Source organism: Sturnira hondurensis, unplaced genomic scaffold (assembly GCF_014824575.4).
Source record: "Sturnira hondurensis isolate 20B ecotype Veracruz unplaced genomic scaffold, ASM1482457v3 Scaffold0007036, whole genome shotgun sequence".
Taxonomy (NCBI): domain Eukaryota; kingdom Metazoa; phylum Chordata; class Mammalia; order Chiroptera; family Phyllostomidae; genus Sturnira; species Sturnira hondurensis.
The window spans coordinates 1,657,327-1,682,886 of record NW_028079667.1 but is presented as its reverse complement, the minus strand read 5'-3'; the positions used below and the strand labels follow the sequence as shown (position 1 = coordinate 1,682,886).

Here is a 25,560-nt window from a genome sequence, read left to right as displayed (position 1 = left end):
TGAAAGAAAATTCAGCGGGCATGACAATTTAATGGGACATTAAATCCTGGGCCAGAAAAAAAGGTAATACTGAGAACACTGAGGAAGTTGAATAGGTCCGTAGATTAGGTATTTTTTCTTTCTTTTTTTTTTAAATATAATTTTTATTTAATTCTTGTTCAAGTACAGGTTTCTGTCTTATATTCCCAACCCTGCCCGCCCCCCACCCCATGCTCCCCGCCTCCCTCCCCTTTCCATCCCCCACCCTTAGTTATTTTTTTCTGTATTGTGTGTTCATCGCCCAAGTCAAGTCTCTGTCCATCACCAAGTGTCCCCTTTAATCCCTCCCCCTCCCCTCCCCAGCAATCACCACACTGTTGTCCTTGTCCATGAGTTTTTTCTTTTTTTAGTTTTCTGCTCAGTCCCCTACCTCCCCCCATCCCACAATCTCTTCGGCAGTTTGAATGAAAGACACACAATCTGCACACATGGAAATGGCATAAAAAGGGGAAGATATACAGAGAGAAGCAAGTAAGCAGAAGCCACGAGGCAGCAAAGGTTTAAGGTAAACCAAAGACATGTTGACAGACCAGTAGCTGGGAAAACAGGGAAAAGATGGCGGGCAGATACAGTGGCGCTTAGCATCTGAAATTCATTCATTAATTGTACTGGAGTATTTATATGTGACAAAGGTGCTGGGATAAAACAGTGAATAAAAACAGATGATGCCAGCCGGTGCTTGAACTTCTGCAATATCCTGAATGTCGTTCCAGATCTCCATGAAGTCTGGCTGTGCCGAAGTTAAGGCTGCTCCCTCCTGTCTTCCTTACCTTCCCGAACATTCTTACCAAAAAGGCTCATCCATAAGAGTGATCTAACCTCGTCTGTGCTCCCTAACATGATAGAGCTCAACAAGCTCATATCCACGATTGGCTTAACACAATAACTCTGAGCAAAACAAGGTTACTTACTATGTAATGGATACAGAAACAAAGCAGGGTCTTCACTCTTAAGATACTTAGAATCTGGTAGGCAATTCAATACTGTGGGTACTCTAGTCTTTTATGTATCGGTTACATGTGTAACTTTCTCAAGGGCAGCAAACTTCTTTTCATGATTTACCTGCTTGCAGACCACGGACAAAGGGACCAGAGCAGAACTACCTATTACAAAGGCCTCTGTGTAAAGTAAAGATTCTGTCCTTAGAAACTGACCCATTCAACTTTCCTCTCTCTCCCTGAGGACAGCAATAAAGCCTTCAATTTCCATGGTGAGGATTCTAGGTTACCTCAACAGAACTGAAATTAACATTTCATTTCACTAGGGTGAGAATTAGTTAAGCACATGTCAATCAGGAATGCCATGCCTTTTTTTTTAAGGCAAGGTAATTTTAATTATTCACATTAGGGTGGAAATTATGAACAATTAGCATTCCAGGCCCTACTTACAGCCCAGGGTTAATCAGTGGGTTGGAAAAACCACCATTCCCCTAAATTTTGGAGTGCTTTCCTTTCCATTTCCAGGCTCTGTGCTTGTAAGAGCTGTGATTAGACATAGCTACTCTAGCACTAGGGTGATTTACCAAAGCAGTTCAGTAATAAACGAGAGCTTTTTGGAATAAAAGTAATCATAGAATGAGGAGAGTTTTTCAATGTATCACTTTTTGAGTCCACTCTCTAGCCTCGGAAAGGACATATGCAATACTTTTTTGTTTTTTTAAATGAGTAATCAATTGGATTAGGCATATCAACCTAGGCATAGGTTCCAATTCAAGCTAAACAACTATAGCAATATTTTGAAAAAAAATAATGACTAACACCAACTTTGAAGCCTTTCCAACCTCCCTAACAGAGTGCTCAGCACAAAGTAGGCATTTATGAAAAGTTAATTGAAAAGAAAAATGATCCTGATGAACACTTATACTGAAATTTGCTACTCCGACAGATTTTTCAGAGTTTGCTTTTTTTCTGTTGTGAATGCAGCTGCCTAAAATGCTTACTTGTTAGAACAATTAGGGATTTTCTCTCGAAGCGTTATCTGCGCTTGTTTTTCCCACTCCTGCCAACGCTGGTGAATGTGACACCCAATCACGGTGGAAAGCGGCCCCACCACTTCCATCCATTCTCAGGCTTACTTAATCTACAACCTCTAAGCTGAACATTTAAAAAAAACCCAGAAAGTGTATTATTAATTACAAGGTAAGTGTAGCTTGATCAAACAGTTGACTACGATGCAGCATCTTTTACTGACTGCCAACGTTGGCTACTTGAATGACTCATCCAAGCCCCTGTGCAGGCGGGCTTGCCTGCCTGCTCTGAATATTCTCAATGTTACTCTGGGTTGAGCCAGATAATGAGAAAGCTGCGCCCCTAAGCTGTGTTCTTTTATCTCCTCACAGAATCGCCTTTGATGAAACACGCTTTGGCAACCTGCATGGGGAACTTGAAACAACAGCATGAGACACTTGGCTTTGCATGGATCGACCACGCTGACTTGGGGACACGCAGGAACCGAGACCTACATGTATGTGGGGACATTTACCATAACTCTTTTCTGAAAATCCACGGGAGAAATTTTCCCTGGCGAAGCAGTATTCCATCTCGAGCAACTACTTTGTTTTAACTGTAGAGACACTATAAATGGGTCATCGTTAAACTTTTAACAGATATTTGGCACACAGTATATGTTCAATAAGTATCTGCTCAATGGATTTCCTCTATGTTCTGACCACTGGCACATTCCTGACACCCTCAATTGCTACAGGCAGACCTGAGGGCTTTGAGCTCTGACTTGATTCCTGACTTCAGTTTATTTTTGGTGGTTAATTGTACCTTAATTCATTTACTTATTCATTTCATCCTGTAAACGACTTTATATAGTTTCCTGCAAAGCAAGATGGGATCAAAGAGTTCATGATTTGATTGTAAAACCCCACAGTTTATGTTGACACTACACCCTTGTCTAAAAGAATATTAAACTAGTCTGTTTTTTCCCTCTTCTGTCATTTCCCCGAAACAATTAGAGTTAAGTTATTTTAAAATTTTCTGTTTTCAAAATTGCATTGTTCACTTCTTTGACTCTGCTATCAAACTGGTCCCCCTCAGCAGCAGGGATGCGACAGCATCTCAGCCATCTTTGGATGGGCGCAGAGAGCCAGCATACAGCTGGACCAGTGCTGGAGCTTCTCACAGAGCCGGTGTCACTTTGGAAAATGAATGAGAAAGGCATTTAAGTTTCAAATTGTGAAGAAAGGCTGAGTACGAATGTGGATGCTCTGGAGGCGTACAGCATGGGTCACATAGAAAAGGCTCTGTTTACACCAAAGTGCGGCTCTGGGGTGACTCAGCGCATGGCTGGCAGTGGGCGGGGAGGGAAGGAACTGTGGGGTCCGGGGGCCTGGTGCCCAGCTCGGCTCTTCTCTGCTCGGTGAGCACCTCCCTCCCACTCCACACGACAGCTCTTTCCAGGCCTCCACAGAGACGGGCGCTAACAACAGACATTCCATTCAGTGCCCCTAAAACTAGACTAAACTCATGCCAGCACTAGTTTCTGCTCCGGTTTGTTTCCTGTTTGCAACAAACAAAAGTCTTACCACAAAATAAAATTACAATTCTAAGATCTTTTTGATAAACATGTCCTTACTAGGCTCATAACCCCTAAAAAATCCTTAATTCCCTTCCATATTTATCACATGAAAATAACTTAATGAGCCCTGGCTGGTGTGGCTCAGATGACTGAAAGCTGGCCTGTGAACCAAAGGGACGCTGGTTCAATTCCTAGTCAGGGCACATGCCTGGGTTGCGGGCCTGGTCTCCAGTAGGGGGCGCACGAGAGGCAACCACACATTGATGTTTCCCTCTCTTTCTCTCTCCCTTCCTCTCTAAGAATAAAGAAATAAAATCTTTTTTAAAAAGAAAGAAAATAATTTAATGATGTTGTAAATACCATATATGCACGGACTAGGTAAAAAATTACAAATGGATAGTAGGATGACAAGGAGAAAAGAAAATACCATGAATACTCTTCAGCTGAATATGACACCTATTCCTCTAAGTGGCTGGCAAAGTGTTTTGATCAACTAGAATGCTTTTTCATACACATTTATTTTTAAAAACAGATGGACCGTTAATTGACAGTGAGAATTGTTTTCTTATACAGATACTTTGCTATAAAATATTTATGGTAAAAAGATTTGATGTGTTCCACTCTCTGAGGAAAAGTATGCTTAATATTAATGCTGACACCCCCTGGTCCCAAACAGCTAGTGCTGGCTCCACCCACAGGGCTCCAAAGAGTTACGGAAAAGAACCTGTTAGCTTGATACACTGGCATGGAAGGACAGCCAGGACTTACTGTGGGGTGAAAAAAAGAAACCACAGAAGAATGAGCAGCATGATCTCTGAAACCTAACTAAAAATGAGCTTATATAATTGTGAGAGAGCTATTACTGGGTTGGGCAAAAAGTCTGTTTCATTTTTCTTTTGTAAAATAAAATACACATTTTTCATTTTCATCAATAATTTTATTGATTTGGATGTTTTGAGTAGGTTGGCTGTCTCCTACTATTGGCTTCTAGTGGGTAGAGGCCAGGGGTGCTGTTAAACATCTTTCAATGCGTGAGACAGACTCACAGCAAAGAATTCTTTAGCCAAAATGTCAACAGTACCAAGAAACTCCACAAACCACTTTTGACATGTTTGATCAGTCACAGCTCCTTCTCCATACTCTGCACAAATATTTTTGTGTATGTGTTTCAGTTGCATTTTTACCTTCTTGAGACAATAAAGCATAACATGCCAAAAATGCACATTTTCTTCCACCTCTAATATTAAAATGGCTGCACAAAAATTCACCAATTTTGGTAAGATTTGTTAAAGTGCAAACTGATATGACAGCTGTCACAACACAGTCTAACAAAACTGTTTTGAATGAAGTTAAAGACATAGCACTGCTAGACCCATCTTACGGGGAAAAAACAAACAAACTTTTTGGCCACCGCAACACATCTGTCCAGTGTGTGCCTCTCCCACGCCCATCTCCTTTCCAATCAAGTCTTCTTTCCTATAGAGGACCTCCTGTGTTTGGGGGCTGGACTCACCCCATCTCTCACCCTGAGTGGACACATGCCTTGGACCGGGTCCATCAGAGACATCCTGTGACTACTCAGTGAGACTTGTCAGGGTGCCAAGCTGGCAACCCTGTTATAGGCCATTACCTCTATGAAGAAAAACTCTGAACATGAAGCCAAACAGAAGCAAGCAGGGTCCTGGCTGGTGTGGCTCAGTGGATTGAGCACTGGCCTGCAAACCAAAGGGTCACCAGTTCAATTTCCAGGCTGGGGAGCATGCCTGGGTTTCAGGCCAGGTCCCTAATTAGGGGTGCTTAAGAGGCAACCACTCATTGATGTTTTTCTCCCTCTCTTTTTCCCTCCCTTCCCCTCTCTAAAAATAAATAAATAAAATCTTTAAAAACAGAAGCAAGCAGTATCAAGAACCAGAGACACAGCCTTGAAGACACTGTATGAGTCCTTAAAGACAACTGTTCCTAATTATACCATTCAGTATATGTATTACCTTTTCAGTGTTTGGGAGTTTAAATGGGATTTTAATAATTCTCTGTGGAAAATTTCCTAATGCAAGAACAGTAAGAGAGACATGCAATGTCGGTGGCTGTGAAGATGGAGGGTCCAGGAGCCAAAGAATGCAGGTAACCTCTTGAAACCAGAAAAGGCAAGGACACATATCCTCCCCTAGAAGTTCTGGAAAGGACCATGGCCCTGCAGATGCCTTGAATCTAGCCCAGTAAGACATATGTTGGACTTCTAGAAAACTGCAAAATGATAATAATCCTAACTATTAAAACTGGTGTTGTTTCACCATGGCTGGTACAGTTCAGTTGATTGAGTGCTGACCTATAAACCAAAGGATTGCCTGCCAATTCGATTCCCAGTCAGGGCACATGCCTGGGTTGTGGGCCAGGTCCCCACTAGGGGGCGCACAAGAAGCAACCACACATTGATGTTTCTCTCTTTCTCCCTCTCTTCCCCCTGTCTAAAAATAAATAAATAAAATCTTTAAAACAAACAAACAAAAAACCCCAAATTGGTGTTGTTTTAAGCCTCCAAAAATAATTTCCAAGTACAGAAAGATGGGGAAAGTTTCTAGAAGAATATCATAGTGTCATTTCTGTGGAACGGAAATGAGGATGAAGAAGAAAAGGGAGGGTTATAATTTTTTAAACAAAAAATATGCATCATTTTTGTTAGTTTTAAAAACTAATTTTAAACATGTCTAAGAATGGAACCAGAATTAAGATCTAAGAATCATAGGTATTATCACCCACCCAGGCAAGTCAAAACAGCAACTGCTTCACAAATCTAACGGGCAGCATGGATGTGACTTGTGAAGAATTCCAACCAGCACTTTAAATGTGCTGTGTCACACAAGGGGTCAGCCAATGAGCTAACACACCCACTTCACACCACACACCCGGTTAAACCAGGTCCATCCAGCAAGCCCTGACCCCTGGAAGGTTTTCCCCTACTTGCAGGGGCTGAGACATAACTCTCACATGTATTTGTGAAGCTGATTTTGAAGGGAAAGGCTGAGGGAAGCAGGAGAGAGAAGCCAGAATAGCAATTGGCCTACAATTTAGCCCCCTTTTCAATAGAAAATCAACAAATTGCCAACAAATTGCTATGCTAATGAAGAATTGCAGGCTCTGAAATGAGCATTTATCGCAAGAGAAAAGGCAATTCATTTATGCTCCTCTGTAGTGCTAGCTGCATTCAGGAGGTCCCCTGCTGAATTTTGGAGGGCTTCACGTAGGGAAAGGGGGAAAGCAGGAGAGTCGGCTGCCCTGGTCATGTTTTTCTCCAGTCCTTCTCTGATACAGCACTGAAGACATAAGGCCAGAGAGCGAGCTGGTGTGTGTGCGCAAATCAGCTGTGGCTTTTTAGTAATGAATGTCTAGTACAGCAGCTACATTCAATAAGTTCAAATACTTTCAAACAGGAAAGCACCTGCTCCTCCCACCCCCAATAAATACTTATTAAAAACGGTGCTTCTTCATTTTACTTGGACAAGAGAAGTAAGTCTGTTGCCTTCTGCCAAGCCTGGGTGAAGCATGGTCCACTTGGCTACATACAGAAACACAGAACTCCTTCTGGCCTCCCTTAGAGTTATGTCTCTGGAGTACATGCCCAGAGGACGATGGCAACCAAACAATGTAGCCCAAACCACTTCTCTGCGGTCCAGGCTGGTCACTCCTCAGGAGCGACAGGGAAGTTGAAGAAAAGGCCATTATTTGCTCTGGGGACATTTTTTCTTCAAACTAACAGGAGGTTTTTATTTCTATTTTAAACTGAAATTTTAAATTTTCTATTCAATTTTAAATTGTCTTTTGCTCAAAAAGCAAACATTTTGAACATTGTTAATTTGACTGAAGTAATTAGAATGGTTTCAGATGTTACTCACTGTAGGTAGGGTATCTTCTAAAAGCCTTCGATGGAGGGTACCACTGCACTGTAGTTAGAGACGCTGGAAACAAACCCCTACAAGGCTCAAGTAGCCTTACTACGCATGTTCGTCTTAGTTCCTTCTTTTAACTTCTAGTGTCTAGTTAGGGTCTAAGTCCCTTCCCCCGTCAAAAATAAAATGATTTAATAACAACATTAAACTGACCACTGACTTGACTGTGTGGCAGAAATAAAAATAAGTTGCGCAACACCACAAAACTTAACAAAGCATTTACCCAAATACAAGTTTCAGTCTCTGCAACTGAGTGACATACGTAGAGTGGGTATTACTGCCCAGCTTTCCAGATGAGAAAACAGAGTGAAAATATCATTCCACTTATTTGCCTGAAATGGGTCCCTCTGACAGTCACCTGCCAGCCAAAGGTCAGACTCCGTGCTCGGCAGCATGCAATCAGTCACTTACCGACACACAGGATGTTGAAACAGAACCCTTGAGAAGTAGACTTGTTGACCAGCTGGTCGGGAAGACTGTCAAACCCAACATGGCCAGAAAGGGACAAGTTTCGCAGCTCTTCATTCTGGAATTTCAGAGGGGACATGTGTGAGAATCCATGAACTTTGTCACCTGGGTACCACCCATTATGGACACCACCCTCTCCCTTCCTTTCTTCATGACGCACATGGGAAAGAGCTTCCCTCTCTCCCCACACCCTCCTTGGCTTCAACACAATGGAAGGAAGGTACGAATAACTCCAGAGCTATAGTCTTTCCACAAAACAGACCGTCTGATTCCCAAGGTGCCTCATGCTCTGTTACACGTATATTGGTCCAGGGAATATTGAGCTTCTAGAGGTGACTATCTCAGATATGTATTAAGAGACATAAAAAACTCCAGCCATTTTGATAGCTTTGAATACTCGAGAAGAACTTTTGAATTATTCTCAACCCAGAGTAAAAAATAACTCTTCCAGATACGTTGAAGGAGCTTTGAGAAGCTCACAGTGGAGGAGACCTAACTTGGTCCAGTATGAAAACTCTGTAACCACCATAATGCAACATATTTAAAAAATGCTCAGGACACGAACTGGTCCCATCTCCTCCACTAGCAGCACAGGCTTCTGGGGGCGGTTTTGTTCTCCACTACACAGCTCCTAGCACAGGCTGTCTTCACCCAGCCTTCTTGGAGTTTACTGAGGGACACTGGGTTGGGTAGTTACACATTTTAAAAGTTGGGTGATTTAGCCCTGGCCACTGTGGCTTGGGTGCCCGGAGCACCACCGGTAACCGAAAAGTTGTGGTCCCATCCCTGGTCTGGGAGCAAATGAGAGGCATCCACTTGATGTTTCTCTCTCACATTGATGTTTCTTTCTCTCCCTCCCTTTCCCTCAAAAAGCAATGAAAAACAAAATGTCCTCGGGTGAGGACAGAAGTTGGGCGAGACACATCACGGCCAAAGACACATCACTGCAAGACACATCACGGCCAAAGGCTGAAGATAAAGAGGGACTCTTAAAAACAGCAAGAGAAAACAAGTTAGTTACCAGATGGTTGCCAGATGGGAGACGGGGGGAGGGTGGGTAAAGAGGTGAGGAGATTAAGAAGTACAAATAGGTGGTTACAGAACAGCCGTGGGGCCGTGAAGTACAGTATAGGACACGGAGTAACCAAAGAATTTATACGCATGACCCGTGGACATGAACAATGGTGGGGGAACTGCCTGAGGGAGGGGGGGTGCTGAGTGGAGGGAGCAAAGGGGGGAAAATCAGGACAACTGTAATAGCATAATCAATAAAGTGTAACTTTTTTAAAAGTTGGGCGATTTATGCTGCTTTGTAAAAGGGCGCGGCTGCCTTCAGGGCTCTGACGCGCCCTGTGGGTACTGCAGCTAATCTGTGAATCCTCTCCCCTCAGGAAGGCAGAGGTCAGCCCCGGGCCTCCAATGACACCACCACGGCTACGGTTTGGGACTCAAGAAACGAGATCCTGAAAGCCTTCTTGAAAACAAGACTCCTGGTTATCTGGCTATGTTGCCAATGAACTTTATATTTAAAAGACTGAAGTCTGGGTAGCCTCAGATAGACATATTTTAATAAAAAAAGAAAAAGCTCTGCCCAGGGTACTTAGTATTTTTTAAAAAATAAAATACTGGTTTTCATTATGGTTATTTGTGTTAGATAAAGATGAAAGTGATTTATTTTAATAATAAAGGACTGAGACTCCATTTCCAAATTGCTATGATCCCTATATAGAAAGAAATATATGACTTCCTGAATGTAGTGAGTTTAAGCAAAAGTTCTGTGAACAATTCAATGTGTAAGGTCCTTGCCAGCTCTAAAATTCTGATTCTGTGAAAAAACACTAAAAACCATCACACCGCCTGAATACCGTGGTGGCAGCTGCAGGTTTGAGGTCAATGGGACAGAGAACAGATGCTCAGTCTATGAATAGTTTCCTTGAAACCTGCCAACAGTGAATATGAGCCTCAAGAGGAGGCACTTATCCTGGAACAGGATGGCACGGTGGACAGCTCACCAAGCAGCTTCCGGAGCAGGCGCCCGCGGGCAGCAGTCCTGGTAGCTGGCCAGGCCTCCCGCACTCCACGCGGCCCTCCTGCTCCCATGTTACCTGGCCCTTCCTCTTCCGATACCTCAGAGGTTCAGACAGCAGGGTTGTTCTGGGGCGTTTACCACATCCGCCAAGACTTGGGGGAGGTAGGTTTGAAAGGATTCTGGGTTATATTTAGAAATCTTTCCAGCACAGCTGCGCGGTGGCTGTTGTGCATCAAGCCAGCAGAGGCCACACGGGCCTGCATCTCAGTCACACCACAGACTCGAACAGTCGCAAACGGCACAAAAGGAGACAGGGCTAGGGGGACCCATCCAACACTCTCTCTCCTCTCTGCTGTAGCAATTCTTTCAATTTCCAGGGAGCGGGAGAGGGGAGCGGTTTACTGGTCTGGGCTTTGGAGTGTTGGGTTTTTAGAGTCGGATACCCACCGGGAGCCAATCCTGGTAAAGAACCCAGAGTTGGTAATTATAGCTCTCATCCCAAACCCAGTGCTCAGCATCTCCCATTCTCACCATTTCCAAAACACGAGAAACCACCCACACATCCACTGAGTATTTTTAAACCCACCGAAAAACCACACACAAAATGAAGGGTTATAAAACAGTTTGGTCTTGAATTTTTTTTTTAATTTGAAGTTATAGCTTCAGCGTCTCTGTCTTCTAACTTTATAATATAAAAGATGGAAATTTTATAATGTCGTTTTAAAATTCCATAACCTGAGCCCACTTCTCTGCCCAGTATTAAAGGAATCCTGGGAGTGCTTATCCATCAGTACATGACGGGGAAAAGGGAAGGAGGAGTTCTTCCTCTGGCCCAGAAGCTGGCTGACACCCCGGAGGGCAGGTAGGAAATGTGAGGAGACGCTCTAACTCATGAGAGCAGCTGAATCAAATTCCTGCTCTCCAGCCTTTTATGGTACCGTGTGTATTGTGCCATGCCCCAGCTGTTTCTATCCAAAGAACATGGGGTCTCTTCTGAGTCCAGAGGCGTGGTCTCTGGGAATCTCACAGATTCTGTCTTTACCACTCTCAGAACTGACTCTGGAACTTCATCTCTGAAACCAATCTCCCTGCCTGCATTTCCATTCTGATCTTCTATCAAAGGGTTGTCTCAGGTTGTCCTATCTGTTCCTCCACCTGAAATCATTTTCCTCTGTTCTAAGCCCACCCCTCCTCCAGAGCTTCCTATCTGTGCTGGTGGCACTTATCTGTGCTAGAGACCCAACTGCCCCTGCGTGGATTCCGAAGTGCTATCAATGCCACATCCTCTCCTCCACTCCTACCAATTCAACAGCCTTCTGACTGGTCCCCTCACCCAGAGCCTGTTTCCTCTAATCCTCTCTGGACCTTGCTGCCAAACAGATCACCCGTACTCAAAGGTCCAAGCCCCCTCGCCTGCTATCTCAAGACCTCCATGGGCTGACCCCAAACCCCTGTTCCTCTGGATCTCCCACTTCTCCCCATGGTGCCCCTTACAAGGCTGTTCAACTGAAGTGAGCACCTTCGCTGGAACAAGCCCAGTTCCCCCCCCCTCCACCTGCCCGCCCCGCCGGCCCGTAAGAGTTACTCAGACCATTTCCTCTGTCTGGAAGGGCCAGTGTTTACACAGCCAAACCTTCTAGATCCCACTGAACTTGTACTTCCATCCTTGTTTTTACTGTGACATTTCAGTGAACATATACCCGTTGACAACTAAAGAAACATAATGACTGGATAAAGGTAGCTCAAAGTTCCAGGATCACCATCAGCATAGCTAACATCTATTGACCATTTGCGATGCTCCAGAAAAGCCCTGCCCGTGAACAAACTAGTTAATTTAGCTTAAACATTCTATGAGGTAGTTACTATTATTAGCCAATCTCAACTCACAGATGAGAAAAGAGAGCACAGAAGTTCAGTACCTTGCCTGAGGGCATACAGTTAGTAAGCTGAGGCGGAAACAAGGCATTAGTCATTGTTGTCTCGTGATGATCTAAGGCAGCGACTCAAATTTTTCATCCCATGGCACACATAAACCAATTACCAAAACTCTGTGGCTCACCGAAAATATACTTTTCACAGATCTAACAAAAAGAAATAGGTATAATTTTGACTCATTCACACCAGATGGTTATTGTTGTGTTGGTTGTTGTCATATTTTTTTTTATTTATTTATCTTTTAGAGAGAGGGGAAGGGAAGGAGAAAGAGTAGGAGAGAAACATCAGTGTGTGGCCGCCTCTCATGTGTCCCCCAGTGGGGACCTAGCCTGCAACCCAGGCATGTGCCCTGACTGGGAACCAAACCAGTGACCCTCCGCTTCACAGGCCCACGCTCAATCCACTGAGCTACACCAGCCAGGGCTGTTGTCATATTTTTTAAATTTGACAATCTAAGGGACAAGAAGTCAGTGCCTCTGACTACACAGTCGAATATTGTATGGTTTTAGAATTCTTGAGGGCACACTGGTTGAAAATCGCTGATCTAAGTTCCCAGTAGCTCCAAACAATACAATAATTTTAGTGTTATAAAAAATCCAATATGTTAAAATAGAAAGGGAAAAATTCCTTTAAAATTGCAATTCTTTGGCAACCATAAGAGGTGGAAGTCAAGAATTAGTATTGGCAAGAAGCTCCAAGTATTTTTTCACTGGTCCTGGCAAGGCTGAACTAGATGTTGATTTTTGCAAACTATGACACATGAAGCCAATAATATAAGGCTTAGTTTTGACCAACATGAAGCCACTAAGTAAGAAGACCTTAATTGATTTAGTCCTCCACTTGCTAATCTATCTAGGTTTGTATTTGGATAATTTGTATGCCCATGCTACCTTGAAATGGGCTATGACTAAATTCTGCGGTATAAAATAAAATAACCAGGTTCGATTCCCAGTCAGGGCACATGCCTGGGTTGCAGGCCAGGTCCCCAGTGGGGGCCACACAAGAGGCAACCACACATTGATGTTTCTCTTTCTCTCTCCCTTCCCCTCTCCAAAAATAAATAAATAAAATCTTTAAAAAATAATAAAATAACCAGTCTTTAACTTGGCAATCTCATTTTTCTCTCTTCAGAACATCTCCACATGGATACAGTTATTTATTGATTCAAAAATACTCACCGCTCAAAGTACTAAGGGAGGAAAATATGTTACTGTTGTTATTCACTGATAAACACTCTTCCCCGCAGTAAGAGGGGTACAGTGTAGCAACGGAGACAAGACCTAAGTAAATGTCATGCTACTAAGGATAAAAGTGACAAACCACATGACAACTGGGGATCATATTGGCAGGAGCCAGCTTTTGGCTGGGGAAAGTCAGAAGGCATTTAGGAAGGCCAGAGCTCCCCATACCTACCAGGCTAACCAAAGTCCAGTTGGCAGATAAATGCTACCTGTGCCCAAAGGTTCATATTATCACCCTTTATCATGAATGTATACTCTGAAATTTATAATTGACACATACTTCAGATGATGCCAAGTTGACTTCACTATTGAATTAATTATAAAACAAATTATATAAGAACGTCTGCCCACACTTACATTCTCAGTGCTGCTTTAAAATGTTCCACAGTTCCAAGTCTAGCTTCACCAGAAGCAGGATGGCAAAAGGCTTGGACTTAGACAGTCATGGGTGTGAGTCCTAGCTTTGCTTCCTATGTACTTTAGTCCCTGTTTCCCCAGTAAAAATGGAGCACTCGGCAGGGTGGCTGGGAGGAGACAAGGAAATGGCATCTATGAGAGTGTCTAGCCTTTCAAAGATCCTCAGGAAACCTGGGCTTCCTGTCTGTCCCTAAGGTAGGTGGGAGGGAGAGATGAGTGTAACTGTAAAGTCTGAACCGAAGCAGGAGCTCCCCTATGGCTGCTGGGCATGCCAGGAGAAGCCGCGGATCAGCACCGCCCTCAGACTTACCCAGAGAGAAAAACCGCAAAGGAAACAAGGGCGGACAAAGAGGAAATGGAAGCGAGAATGAGGACTGCAGCAGGAAGAAAACCCACCCCACCCAGGAAAGTCATGTACCAAGGTGGGGTGAAGCTGTCGTAGAACCCATTCCCGTTGGCAGGTGGCAACCCCCTTCATGGCAGCGAGCCCTCTGGACCCCCAGCTTTGATCCCCACCTTCCCTTTTGCTTCTATTTAAAGTCAGCCCCGAGCCTCTTGAAATGAACCCACTACATGTGCCCAGATGGGTTTTATTCATTATGCTCAAAAGTGAAGTGCCTCCTTTCCCTTTGCTGTTAAAACTGAAGGCCAGCCTTGGCTGGTGTAGCTTAGTGGATTGAGTGTGGGCTGTGAACCAAAGGGTCGCTGGTTCGAATTCCAGTCAGGGCACATGCCTGGGTTGTGGGCCAGGTCCCCAATGGGGACCATATGAGAGGCAACCACACATTGATGTTTCTCTCCCTCTTTCTCCTTCCCTTCCCTTCTCTCTAAAAATAAGTAAAACATTAAAAAACAAAACAAAACAACGAAGGTCTCGGTGTGACCAAGGTGTGGCTTGGTCATCTACAGCAGCTGATCCTTATCAGCCAGCGGAAGCCAGAGCTTGTTACCAAGGGGATGTATGTTTTAACGTATGCTGAAAACAACAAACTTAGTTTTTACCTTCAAAGATACATATTACAATTTAGAAAGATCTTTGTCCCCTTAAAATTTAAATTATTTTCTAATTTAGGAGATAACTTTTTTGTGCACTCATTTAGAGAGCTGGAGGTTTTCTTTTAACAAGAGGTGCCGGTTCCACTTTTCTCAACATCTTGTTTATCATAATTATACTGATCCAAGTCCCTTAGTCCATATTTTTTTATGTTTTCTCACCTTTTAAATGAGGAGACTTAACCAAATGCCCTGTAAGCAAATTCTTTGGTTCTAATGCTGATTCTAAGGTTTCTTAAACCTGGAAGTGAGAGAGGCACACATCTAAGTCTGTTGTTTTGCTTGAGGAAAGCCAACACGGGGTGAAAAACTCCTGGTAGTGTATTTTCCCTTGCCAGATTGGGACGGCTCAATTTTTCAAAGACTCTAGAAAGGGAGTTTCTGTCGGTTAGCCCGGGAAACTCCGAACCTAATATAAATCTGTGTGCATGCCTCTGTGTTTTCCACCTGACCCTTTCATTGTTGCTTGTTTAAATACAGTAACTGACTGCTTTAGGAAGTTATAAACCCACCCTCTGTAACTGCCCTGCTTAAAACACTCAGCTATGTCGGTAGCCATCCATGAGATATTTGAAATGTGGACTTCAGTTTCAAAACAAAACAGGAAATAACTCTTCTGTGTATGTTAATCATCTGTCTTCAAGAAGAAAAGTAAATTGTTACTCATGCTTCTCATTCATTTGACAAATATTTATTGAGTACAAACATGTGCTGGATAACCATGCTAAATGCTAAGGAGCTGATGGTGAGAACACAGAGCGTTCCCGATTCACAGAGCTCACAGTCTAGTGGGACACACAGACGTTAACTGAATGGTCACAAATATACAACCATAAGCCCCCCAAAGTATAGGGTGCAACTTCAGAACTTATGTGATTAACTGATCACTCTTCCAGTGACTCCAGCAGTCTATATAGTACGTAAAAACATCTTTTAGTCTGCATTGTTAAATATTTTTAACTCAGTAGACAGTTCCTAGGTTTATGCAGATTTTATATACAGAGACCAAAATACAGAGTCCTTCTGACCAGCAGTGCCTGACGGGAGGAAGCAGAAATGATTAAAACCCAAGTCTTCGGAAAATGAATGCTGGATCTGGAGCTGAGCTGGAAGCACGGGGCACCCTCCTTTACCCTCGGTCTTTTCTCCCTGAAGGAGACACTCACTTGGAGAAAAGGAGAGGCACATACCCCTGGATCTTAGGTTGTGTCTTTTTCTGAGGTCCCGTTTCTGCTACTTGCAGATGCTGAAGAGAGGCAAAGAGAAGATGCTGCCTCTCCCATGGCACCCTCGACTGGTACTTGGCAGTATTCGGAGAAAGTCTAGCTTCACGAACTCTCCAGCAAGGAAGCTGAACCCAAGTGCCTGGCTAACCATTTTCGTAAATACATACTCTTATATAACTATATCTTAGCAAGTATTGAACTAGTTTCATAGTCTCTTTCAAAGAAGGGAAAGTTGGTGGGAAGATGGGAAACGTCTTCCCATGCAAAAGGGGGGAAAAAACCCCACTGGAATGCAAGGTATCGACCCAAACCACAACTATGAAGCCTGCATCAGGATGTTTTCAAGGCTAGGCATTGCTGGGGTAACTGTCATAACACAAATGTCTGAAGCATCTCATTACCAATGAGAACCATGTTCTTTAAGGATGACTTGGACAACATTTGCTACTTTGCTTGCCTTCTAGACCAAGAAATCCCAAGGCTGAAGCCAAGAAAACCCCCAAGGATATTGTCTCACACAAGCAGCAGACTAGAGAGCCAGGAAGAAGAGGGGAACAGCGAGGAGGAAAACCATACGAGGGAAGAACTTGAGTGCAGCCCAGCTGGAAGCCAGGACTGGGGAGAAGGGGAATCCGGGGGCCAGCCCCCAAGCCACAAAGCCAGGGACATCAGCTCTGCCTGCCAGATGGAGAGAGTGCCCTGGAAAGCACCACCAAATAACCAGAAAAGATCCTGATAAATGTTGAGTAGCTGCCCAATTTCAAATGCCCTCTCCAAGTAACGCCCTCCAAAAGACTTACAATGGAGGAAAACCAGTTTGTTTTTCCAGAGCCTTGCAAAAACTATCTACTGTTGCGACTTTCTTTGAGGCTGGTGAGATTATAGAAAAATTTTACTTTCTAAATTGTAATGTTTTTGAAATATTTGAATTATTACCTCTCTTCCCCCCCAAAAAACACTTCAAACTTTTTCTTGGTAGCAAATAAGAATTTAAAGATCAGGTAATGATAACAGCCACACCAATAAATAAATAGTAAAAAAGTCTTCTTAAAAGAGGTAAGCCTGCAATTTTTATTGCAGCTAATAGGTGGGTATAAAATTTGTGAGCAAAAATACGAATTTTTCTAATAACAGAACCAAGCCACATTGAAAGTGATCACCCTGAGCAGAGAAGCAGGGCAGTACAGTGGGAGTGTTTGACACATGAAGCCCAGCACTCAGGGCAACTCTGTCACTGCTCAGCAGTGTGACCCCTAGGGCAAGTCACTGAACTTCTCGGACTCAGTTTTGTCAGCTTTAACATTAACTACCTCACAGGGCTGTTGCAAGAATGGACACAAATCTCTGTCCTCCTTTGACACACTTTTCTTAGATGACCTCATCCTTGGGTGTGACTTTAGTGACCAAGCGCCGGCTAACAAGCCCCGAGTCCTGAGCCCTCCTCCCTCCTGTGTATCCAAGGCCCAGGCACCTCTGCCAGCACCTCCTAATGGGACTCATTCTATCCCCCATCCTCAATTCACATCTGTCCTCCCTCCCATTTTCTCTGCTCAAAGGGCAATATCTACTTCAACAAGTTAGAGAGGCCCAGAATAATATCAGCTGGTATGCATACTGCTAAAAACCTGAATAAATTTACCGGCCGCTACGCTCTTGCAGAGGGAAAAAGTCCACCATTTAATTCATCACCTCACGCCCTCCACTACGCTCTGAATTGGACAGTGAAGACTTCTTGACATCTGTCCCAGAACAGCTTTTCTCCTCTGCGCCCGGATGTAAAAACCGCCCATCACACCTTTTTTTTCACTGACCTTTCCCACCCAACCCTCTTAAGTGACCTAAGTGCATCCTGTCTACCCACTGATTTCTATTTCTGAGCCCGAAACCCCATAACTTGGCTCTTCCTCATTTTCTAGCACTACCCCCAATTAGACTTCATCCAAACTTGTATCCACTGTGATGTTTCCCAGAAATCCCATTTTCCAACCTCCTCATTCTCAGATAAGGAGGCAGGCAAAGGGACTGCTTGGTCTTCCCTCTGCACAGGGCCAGGTGGAGAGAGAACCAGGGCCAACAGCCAGCGCCCTGGCGCCTGGTCCACCCTTCTCTCCACTACTCCTGGGCCGCCTTCAAAGACAAGAATTCGTATTGGCTGTGTAGGGAAGCCTGATGCCAAAGGCCTGAAAATATAGTGTTGCTTCACTTCTCATTCTTCTTCCACCCCTGCCTCCATTTCTGTCTTTTTTCTGTCTCCTCCATATCTCACCTTCACACAAACCCCAACTGTCGACGCTCCTTCCAAAAACTTGCAGATTTGTCTCTGATTGGCATTTGCCTTTGTCCCATCAGATACCAGATTCCTCACATAACAGTTTGGCAAATACTGTTTAAAATGAGTACTCAGAAATGGGTACCTGAAGTGACCAGAGCAGCTCCAGCTCTGCACCCTGGGGAGCGGGGGAAGGAGGGGAGACTGGGGTTGGTAGTGAAATAGCCTTGCAGTAGTAAGTAGCCGCACCAAGAAGGACAACCTCAAAATTGTAAAAAGTGGGAGCCCTTTTTTCTTACAGACACAATGTTTTTCTAAGAGTCAGCGTAAACACTGAGAGGTTAAATCTAACCAGATGCTGAGAAAGAACAACCAACACAAAAGACACGTTCTTATGTTTCCAAAGACCAGGCTTTCCGTTTGAGTCCAAGTGACTGATGCCTGTAACAGCCTCAGGTTACAAAGTGCTGACCAGCAGAAAGTCTCACGTTTGGGAATGACGAGGCCCACATGTGCATTCCAGGGACTCAGTTTTGCAGCGCTCAGGAGATGGGTGGGAGGGAAGCAATGGGACAGATCGGCAAGAAGTATTTAGAAAGGCCCGATCAGACGAAAGCCACAGCTGCCCGTCTCACACCTCTGCACCACGGAGGCGGGGAGGAGCCTTCTATGGGAGAGCCACGGAGGAGCATCACGAATCAGTTCAAACCCCCCTGGCTTCCCAGTGGGATCCCAAACAACCCAAATCCATTTCAAACACATCACCTACCGTACAGAGGAGAAAACCATCCAGATCCTCACAGTTGCTCATTGGAGTCATTGTTGTCCCGCCTGCCTTGCCTTCGCAATGTATCTTTCAGACAGGCTTTTCAAACAGTGATGAATAGGAGGTCAAAGATAATTAAGGGGCCTACATCACTGGGACGTTTTGTTCTCAACTTTTTTATGTACAGTTTGACTCCTCATATTCACACATCAATTCCTCAGTGCTTCCCATCTGAGAAATACTGTGGTTCAGTTCATATATTTCTATGCGCCCAATGCATTATTCATCAAAGAATGAAATGTAGATGGGACGTTTCCTTCCTTATGCCACCATTGCAATCAACAGACACAAATTGGTCACTTCCTTTTTCAAAGGTATTGTTTCTTTCTGTCCCTTTCTGAAAATCGAAGGGATTTTAGTTACTGCAATGACTTTGTAACGATCATCTCTGAGAAAAGAGAAGAAAAAAGCTAAAGCAGCTGTCAGGCAGCCATAAACAAACACGCCGGGGACGTTGCTCTCAGCCTCCTCCCAAGGCCTCCTCGGCTCCTCAGCCAGCCCACCTAGACCGCCTCTGAGCTCAGGAGCACACTTCTAGCACCTGAAAATTGAGGGACTACACCAAAAGTGACCAGAGCCACGGGAAAGTCGTTCTTAGGGAAGAAACACACAAATTAACATTTGATACCCTTTAGCAAATATTACTGAACAGTTGTGGTAAAAATACTCAAGCCTTGCTAAGATGAGAATTGCACGGCATCCTGATCCCAGCCCTGGACGAAACACTGTTGGGATGGGATAGAGGTTGTCTACGTAAATCTGGAGCATGCCCTAGTTTCCTACTGCCATGTACCAAATTACCACCCATTCGGTGGCTGGAACAACACCTGTTCATTAGCTCCTGCTTCCACAGGCTGGAAGTCGGGACTCTCTGCTCAGGAAAGCCCAAGGCTGAAAGCAAGGTGCTGGCCAGGCTGAGTTCTTCCCTGAGAGCTTGGGGGAGAATTCCACTTCCAAGCTCAGTCAGGTTACTGGCTAAATTCAATTCCTTGCAGCTGTAGTACTGAGGTCTGTCTCTCCGTGCTGGCTGTCAGCCAGAGGCTGCGCTCAGCTCCAAATGTCACCCCCAGTACAGGCCACCTGGCCACCCCGTCTTCAATGGCAGCAATGGAGGATCCCTCGTGTCCCTCTCACATGTCAGATCTCCTTCTTCAGGAAAAGCCTTAATTCCCTTTGAGGGGCTGATTAGGTTGGATCCAGCCAAGATAATCACATCTCAAAGTCAACTCTGCCAGAACAAAGCCCAAACAAGGATGGACTGTCCCCTCATATTCAAAATTCTGGGAGTTATATGGGGTGTGTACACCCGGTGGCTGGGATCTTGAGCCATCTTAGGGTTCTGCCTACCGCAGTTTCCACTATAATATTCCTACATTCTCCTGTGTAGCTTAAGGATAGAATACAACAACGAGTGTTAATTAGCATACCCCTAACTAAAAACAAGGCACAACTAAGACTCCAGGTAGAAAAAAAAGGACTGACATTAGTAAAGGCATAGTAACTGAGATCTCTCAAGTTACCAAGGCACCTCCACACTGTTCTACACCAAATTTGTTAATGGCAGCTAAGAGAGTCACTCCGCCTCTGGAGCATATCTTCCAACCAGGAAAGCCAACCGCAAATATTTAGGTGGATCCTGTGGAACAAGAATTCTAGGAAATGCAAAGCTTCTTAAGGAACGTAAGCCTTCTTAGGGGGAAATGTCACCGAGATAAAACAGAAGACAAATGCACGGTGTTTGATGACGAAATGTAGTACAAAGGTTATCGGGAAGAGACAATGGAGAGCTACAGGGGCCAGAGCAAAAAAACGAAGGCTCCCTTGGAGGGAGTCAGGTCCAGCCCAGGTCATGCTAAGGTGAAAGGAGATTTGGGCAGTTGCAGAGGAGGAATGGAGACCGAGGGGACAGCAAGGAGGGGAGTCTGTCAGGGGCGGCGACAGAACAGAAAAAGGTCCGTCTGAACTTCAGACCTGTAAACGGCACGGACATTGGTGAACTGGAAAAACCGAAGAGCAATTAAAACGAGAGGACATAGGGCTTTAAAACTGGTTCACATTTCAGTTTACTGGAAATATCCCTTAAGGTGAAGCAGGATGGTGGCACCCATAAGCAATGCCTGACCAAACATCAGTGTGCCCTGGGTCTGTCCTGGGTGTCCCAGGCTGGGTGAAGGAAGGGAGCTAGGAGCAGTCACTGAGCGGACACTCCACAAAAGGGTTTTCTGTTTCCTACCACCCAGGGCACTTATGGACATTTCTCCCCAGTGGAGCAGCAGCCCAGAGGATCTTGAACATAGAATTACCTTTCAGCCAAGGCTTTAACCCAGATTACCAGCCTAGGCAAGGATCCAAATGGTACGTTATTTGACACAAACTTCCTTCACAGCATACAAAAAACCAAAATGCATATCTTGCAAAGAACCGAATAGACTGACTCTATTAGTTATGGCTACAATTTCTGCCATTCTAATCAAGCTAAAGCTTTCTTCTTTCTTCCTTACTTTATTCTTCTCAAAAAGTAGAACCAATTAGCCTCTAAGAAAACAAATGTTCCCATTAACAGAACAGACGGCTTGCTGCCTTACAGGAGATTAGCTGCACCTCACAGAAGCATCTATCTAGCTGTAAGACAAGGGTTTTCTCACAAATATCATTGTGCTTAGGAAAGCAGACCCAAGAGACTATATTACAATTTTCCTCTATCCTCAAATGTTTCCCATGGATGGATGATTTTAGATGCTAGTTTTCTTGTTTAGATCAGCTAATGCAATACAAACCTTCTTTTCACATGCTGTCCCCAAAAGAATGTTCCCACAGTTCCCTCCACTGTCCCTTAAAGAGGCGTTTCATTATCATTACCATCGTGGTATTTCTGAATCATCGAGTGGGGCCCAAGTAGGATAGAGCCCAAGAAGAGCCCCACTAGATACAACACTCTGTTACAAAATCCCAGCATCTCTCAAAAATAGACGATGAACCATTTGCAACAAGCAGCAGAGGTTACATTTTCAAGCATGCTGTCCCCACAAAACACAGACTTCTCACTGAGATGGGGTCCCATTCCCCCTCAATGCTCCTGGATTAACAGATTAAGAGTTATGGGATATGAGAATGGGAATATGTTTCTGACAGTCTTTGTTAGCAGGATTACAGAAAAGCAGTAAACTGATATCAAAACCTGAGAGATTACAGCTTGGCAAGAGAACCTTGCTGTAATTCATGCATTCTGTAGGGAGGAGAAACTGAGAAAGCTAAATGAGACCCAGGGTGAATGAAAGAACAGAATTAGCAAATGTCTTAGGCACTGATCCAAGTAGCTGCCATTAAACCCTTCCAAAGCCCAACGGTTCATTAGAATAATTATTATTCACAGAGTGAAAATGAAAGGCAGGCGGGAGGATATAAATGACAACTGTAATGGCAAAAACAAGAAGAGCAACTCTGGCCATTGGGATTTGAGAAAAACCCAAGCCTCAAATCCCTGCCATACAGAGAGGGCCAGGCTGTGTATCTTACTGTAATCGTGGCTACACAGAGTCAAACCCCTCTGGCCACAACTGCACCAACTGCACATACTTAGGTTGGTTATTACCAGGAGTGGGTTTTGTACAATGTGGCAACTGCAACCACCAATGTAAAGAAATGAGGCTTGGCAGCTAGCCCTTGGGATTCCTGCTGGGTCTGACCTCCTACACACACTTTGGCCCAGACATTAATAAATCAGAAGTCATTATGCCACGAAGCTTCACACTGCATGGACAGCAGAACACTAACATGGCCCTCATATTCTACCTCATATTCTGGGGTCACAGTGCACAGTGAAGTGGTGTCTTTTAGAAGTGTCAATTCAAAGGTGCCTGGGGTACCTGAACGATGAAGGTTAAAATATTCAGAGCAAGAAAAAGAAGGAACAGGCTCTACCACTTCTTTAGTCAGAGAGGTAAAAAAAGAGGGGTCAAACATTTACCATGATCAATCAACCAAAAAGCAACCATTGAACATTCACACCAAAACCACAATGCTAAATGCAGTTTAGCAGAAATGAACAGGATACCTCAAGACCCGCCATGCTTGGTCTGCCCTTCAAATGTTCCAGTACTTGCCTCCTTCCACTACAACCATCACAGAAACAGTAGTTTACTGGGCACCTCTGTGCCAAGCACCACACCTGCACCGTTAGAGAAGTCCTACCATTGAATCCTCACAACCCTGTGAGGCAGACATTATTGGCTCCATTTTACAGATGAAGAAACTAGAGCTTAAGGAAACAGCAGAGTCAGCATTTAAACCCGTCCGGCCAGATTCCCAGTCCATTACCACCCTCGCCTGGAAAACCGATTCTCCTCAGGGCACACTCACCTCTGTACAGAACGCCTCCATCTTCCACTTCACCTGTCAACTCCTACTCATTCTAAAAATTCCCGGCAAAACGCCATCTTCTGCATTAAGTCTTCCCTGTTTCTTACAATTAAACACCATTGCTCTGTATTTTACAAATGTTCCCTGTATTTAGGCTACTTGTAACTTAGGTCCCCAGAAGAATGTAAATTTCCCGAGGACAGGAAACTATCCAATGAACTCAAAAAGAGTCTGGAGGCTTTGGCTAGAAATAATTGACACAGATTTATTCAAAGGTCTTAGGGTTTGCATATGGGGAACACAACTAAGGAAAAGCCCAGGAGTGTTCTGAAGAAAGAAGAAAAGTTGAGAGTTCTTATAGTAAAAATTTCATTCTTGAGAATAATCAGTCCTGCATTCTAAGCCCTAGGGCTGGTCCGGGATGGTTATCAGCCAGAACTCAGGCAGTTAGGATGATGGAGCCGGGAGTCCTTGCTCCATCATCCTAACTGAGCACGCGAGTCCTTCCGGAGGTAACCAGGATTATCTGGAGGTTGGACATGCATCCACGCAACATGTAGCCACTGCTGCACGTTAGGGTGCGTGAATACAGAAACTCGGTCCTCAGACTGAAGTCTTCCCCCACCTTTTGTCATCGGCTGAAGATGATACTTAAGGTGATGCCTTAAGCCACTTTAAAGAACTCCTCGGTTCTCCTGGGTCTGTCCCCTGCGTGCATGCTATTAAACTTTTGTTTCTCTCCTGTTGATCTTTTATTACAGGGATATCTCAACAAGAACCCAGAAGGATAGAGGGAAAATTATTTATTGTCCCCTATGGAGCACTAGGCTATACCGTATAGTCTAGGCATGCAGTAGGCTATACCATCCAGATTTGTGTAAACGAACCCTATGATGTTCACACAACGACAAAACCCCCTAGCAATGCATTTCTCAGAACACACCTGTCATTAGGCTGTACATGACTGTGTGCCTGCGCTGATTCATTCCAGGCACCATCCTGGGTATTTACATTGAACTTGCTTATCTCTCACCATCACCTCTGAGGTAGGCGCTATTATTATCCCCATTTTACAGTTCAAGGCACCTGAAGCTCAGAAATGGAGCTGCTGAAGGTCATACAGCAAGAAAGCGGTGGTTCAAAGCCAGGCAGGTGCCTTCAAAGCACTTGCCACTATATCAGTATGGCCTGAGAGCCTGGAAAAGCTACTTCTAGTCAACCTTTTATGAAACACAGAATGATACGTGTCTGTTAGTCACCAGGCGAGTGCATTTCACCGCATGGGTCACCATCTCCCAAGGTCAGACTTAGCTGGAGAGGCAGTTCTGCCATGCACGCAGGTCCCAGCCACCATGCAGGACCACAAGGAAAGGAAAGAGGACGCTAAGGGGTGTGGAGAGTGCAGAGCCAGAGGAAGAAGAATCTGAGAAGCGATGCATTTCCACCACTGGCTGCGACAGTGGCTCTCTTGTATTTCCCACACAGAAGGAACAAGACTAACCTAAAGACTACAGATTAAAGTTGAGTAGCCTACAGCAGTCCCTCATTCTCATTCATGCCAAAAGCAAAGATTAGCAAGCCTCCTTTCTTATTTGCTCTGGCAAAGCTATAAAAACCAGTTGCAGAGAAAAATCAACCAGAGGTCACACAGAGGATGCAAAGAAAAGGCATCAGAGACAAAGACAGGCTGCAGCTAGTAGTCCTGACTGCTTAAAAACCACACGACTACCACATCAGAAGTTCCTGTTGCTGCCCCCCTGCCCCTCACAGACCACTGAGCAGCAGACACACACTCGGCTGTGCCCTCTCCCCCCAAACAAACCCCAAAACTTGACAGTAAGGGCTAGAGAAGAAGAAATATTTTCTGTGCCCCTACCTACTACTATGTGCAAAGGACTAGCAAGCCATTGTGACCAACTTAATTCCTCTAAAAAGTCTTCTGGGATGAGAGAACATTTCCAGAGTCCTTCCCTCATCTTATTTAGAGGAGAAGGCCAAAGAGGTTTATCACCCAGACATTTAAGTTCAGACTAAAGAAAAAGTAAGTATCTGTTGATTTGCTGGTAGAACGCTACTATCTTTTTCTGAGCAGATATTGGAAAAACAAACCTTTTAAAGCTAGTAATATTTCCATCCTCGGGGAAACTAACATTTACGGTGCTCAAGCCTCCCCCGAGCAGGGCGTTCGCTGGCAGTCTCACTCAGTGTAACAGTTACTGAGACTCCCAT

The 25,560-nt window shown here is 44.4% G+C and overlaps 1 protein-coding gene across 3 annotated transcripts in view; it reads right to left on the bottom strand.

Moving 5' to 3' along the window:
• Positions 1–25,560, bottom strand: part of SEPTIN11 (septin 11) — an 87,926-nt gene that overhangs the window by 35,008 nt on the left and 27,358 nt on the right. For all 3 annotated transcript variants that reach the window (XM_037051002.1, XM_037051001.1, XM_037051000.1), the window contains exon 2: positions 7,920–8,034. In XM_037051002.1, coding sequence (XP_036906897.1) covers positions 7,920–8,034 — 115 coding nt within the window. The remainder of the gene's footprint in view (positions 1–7,919; positions 8,035–25,560) is intronic.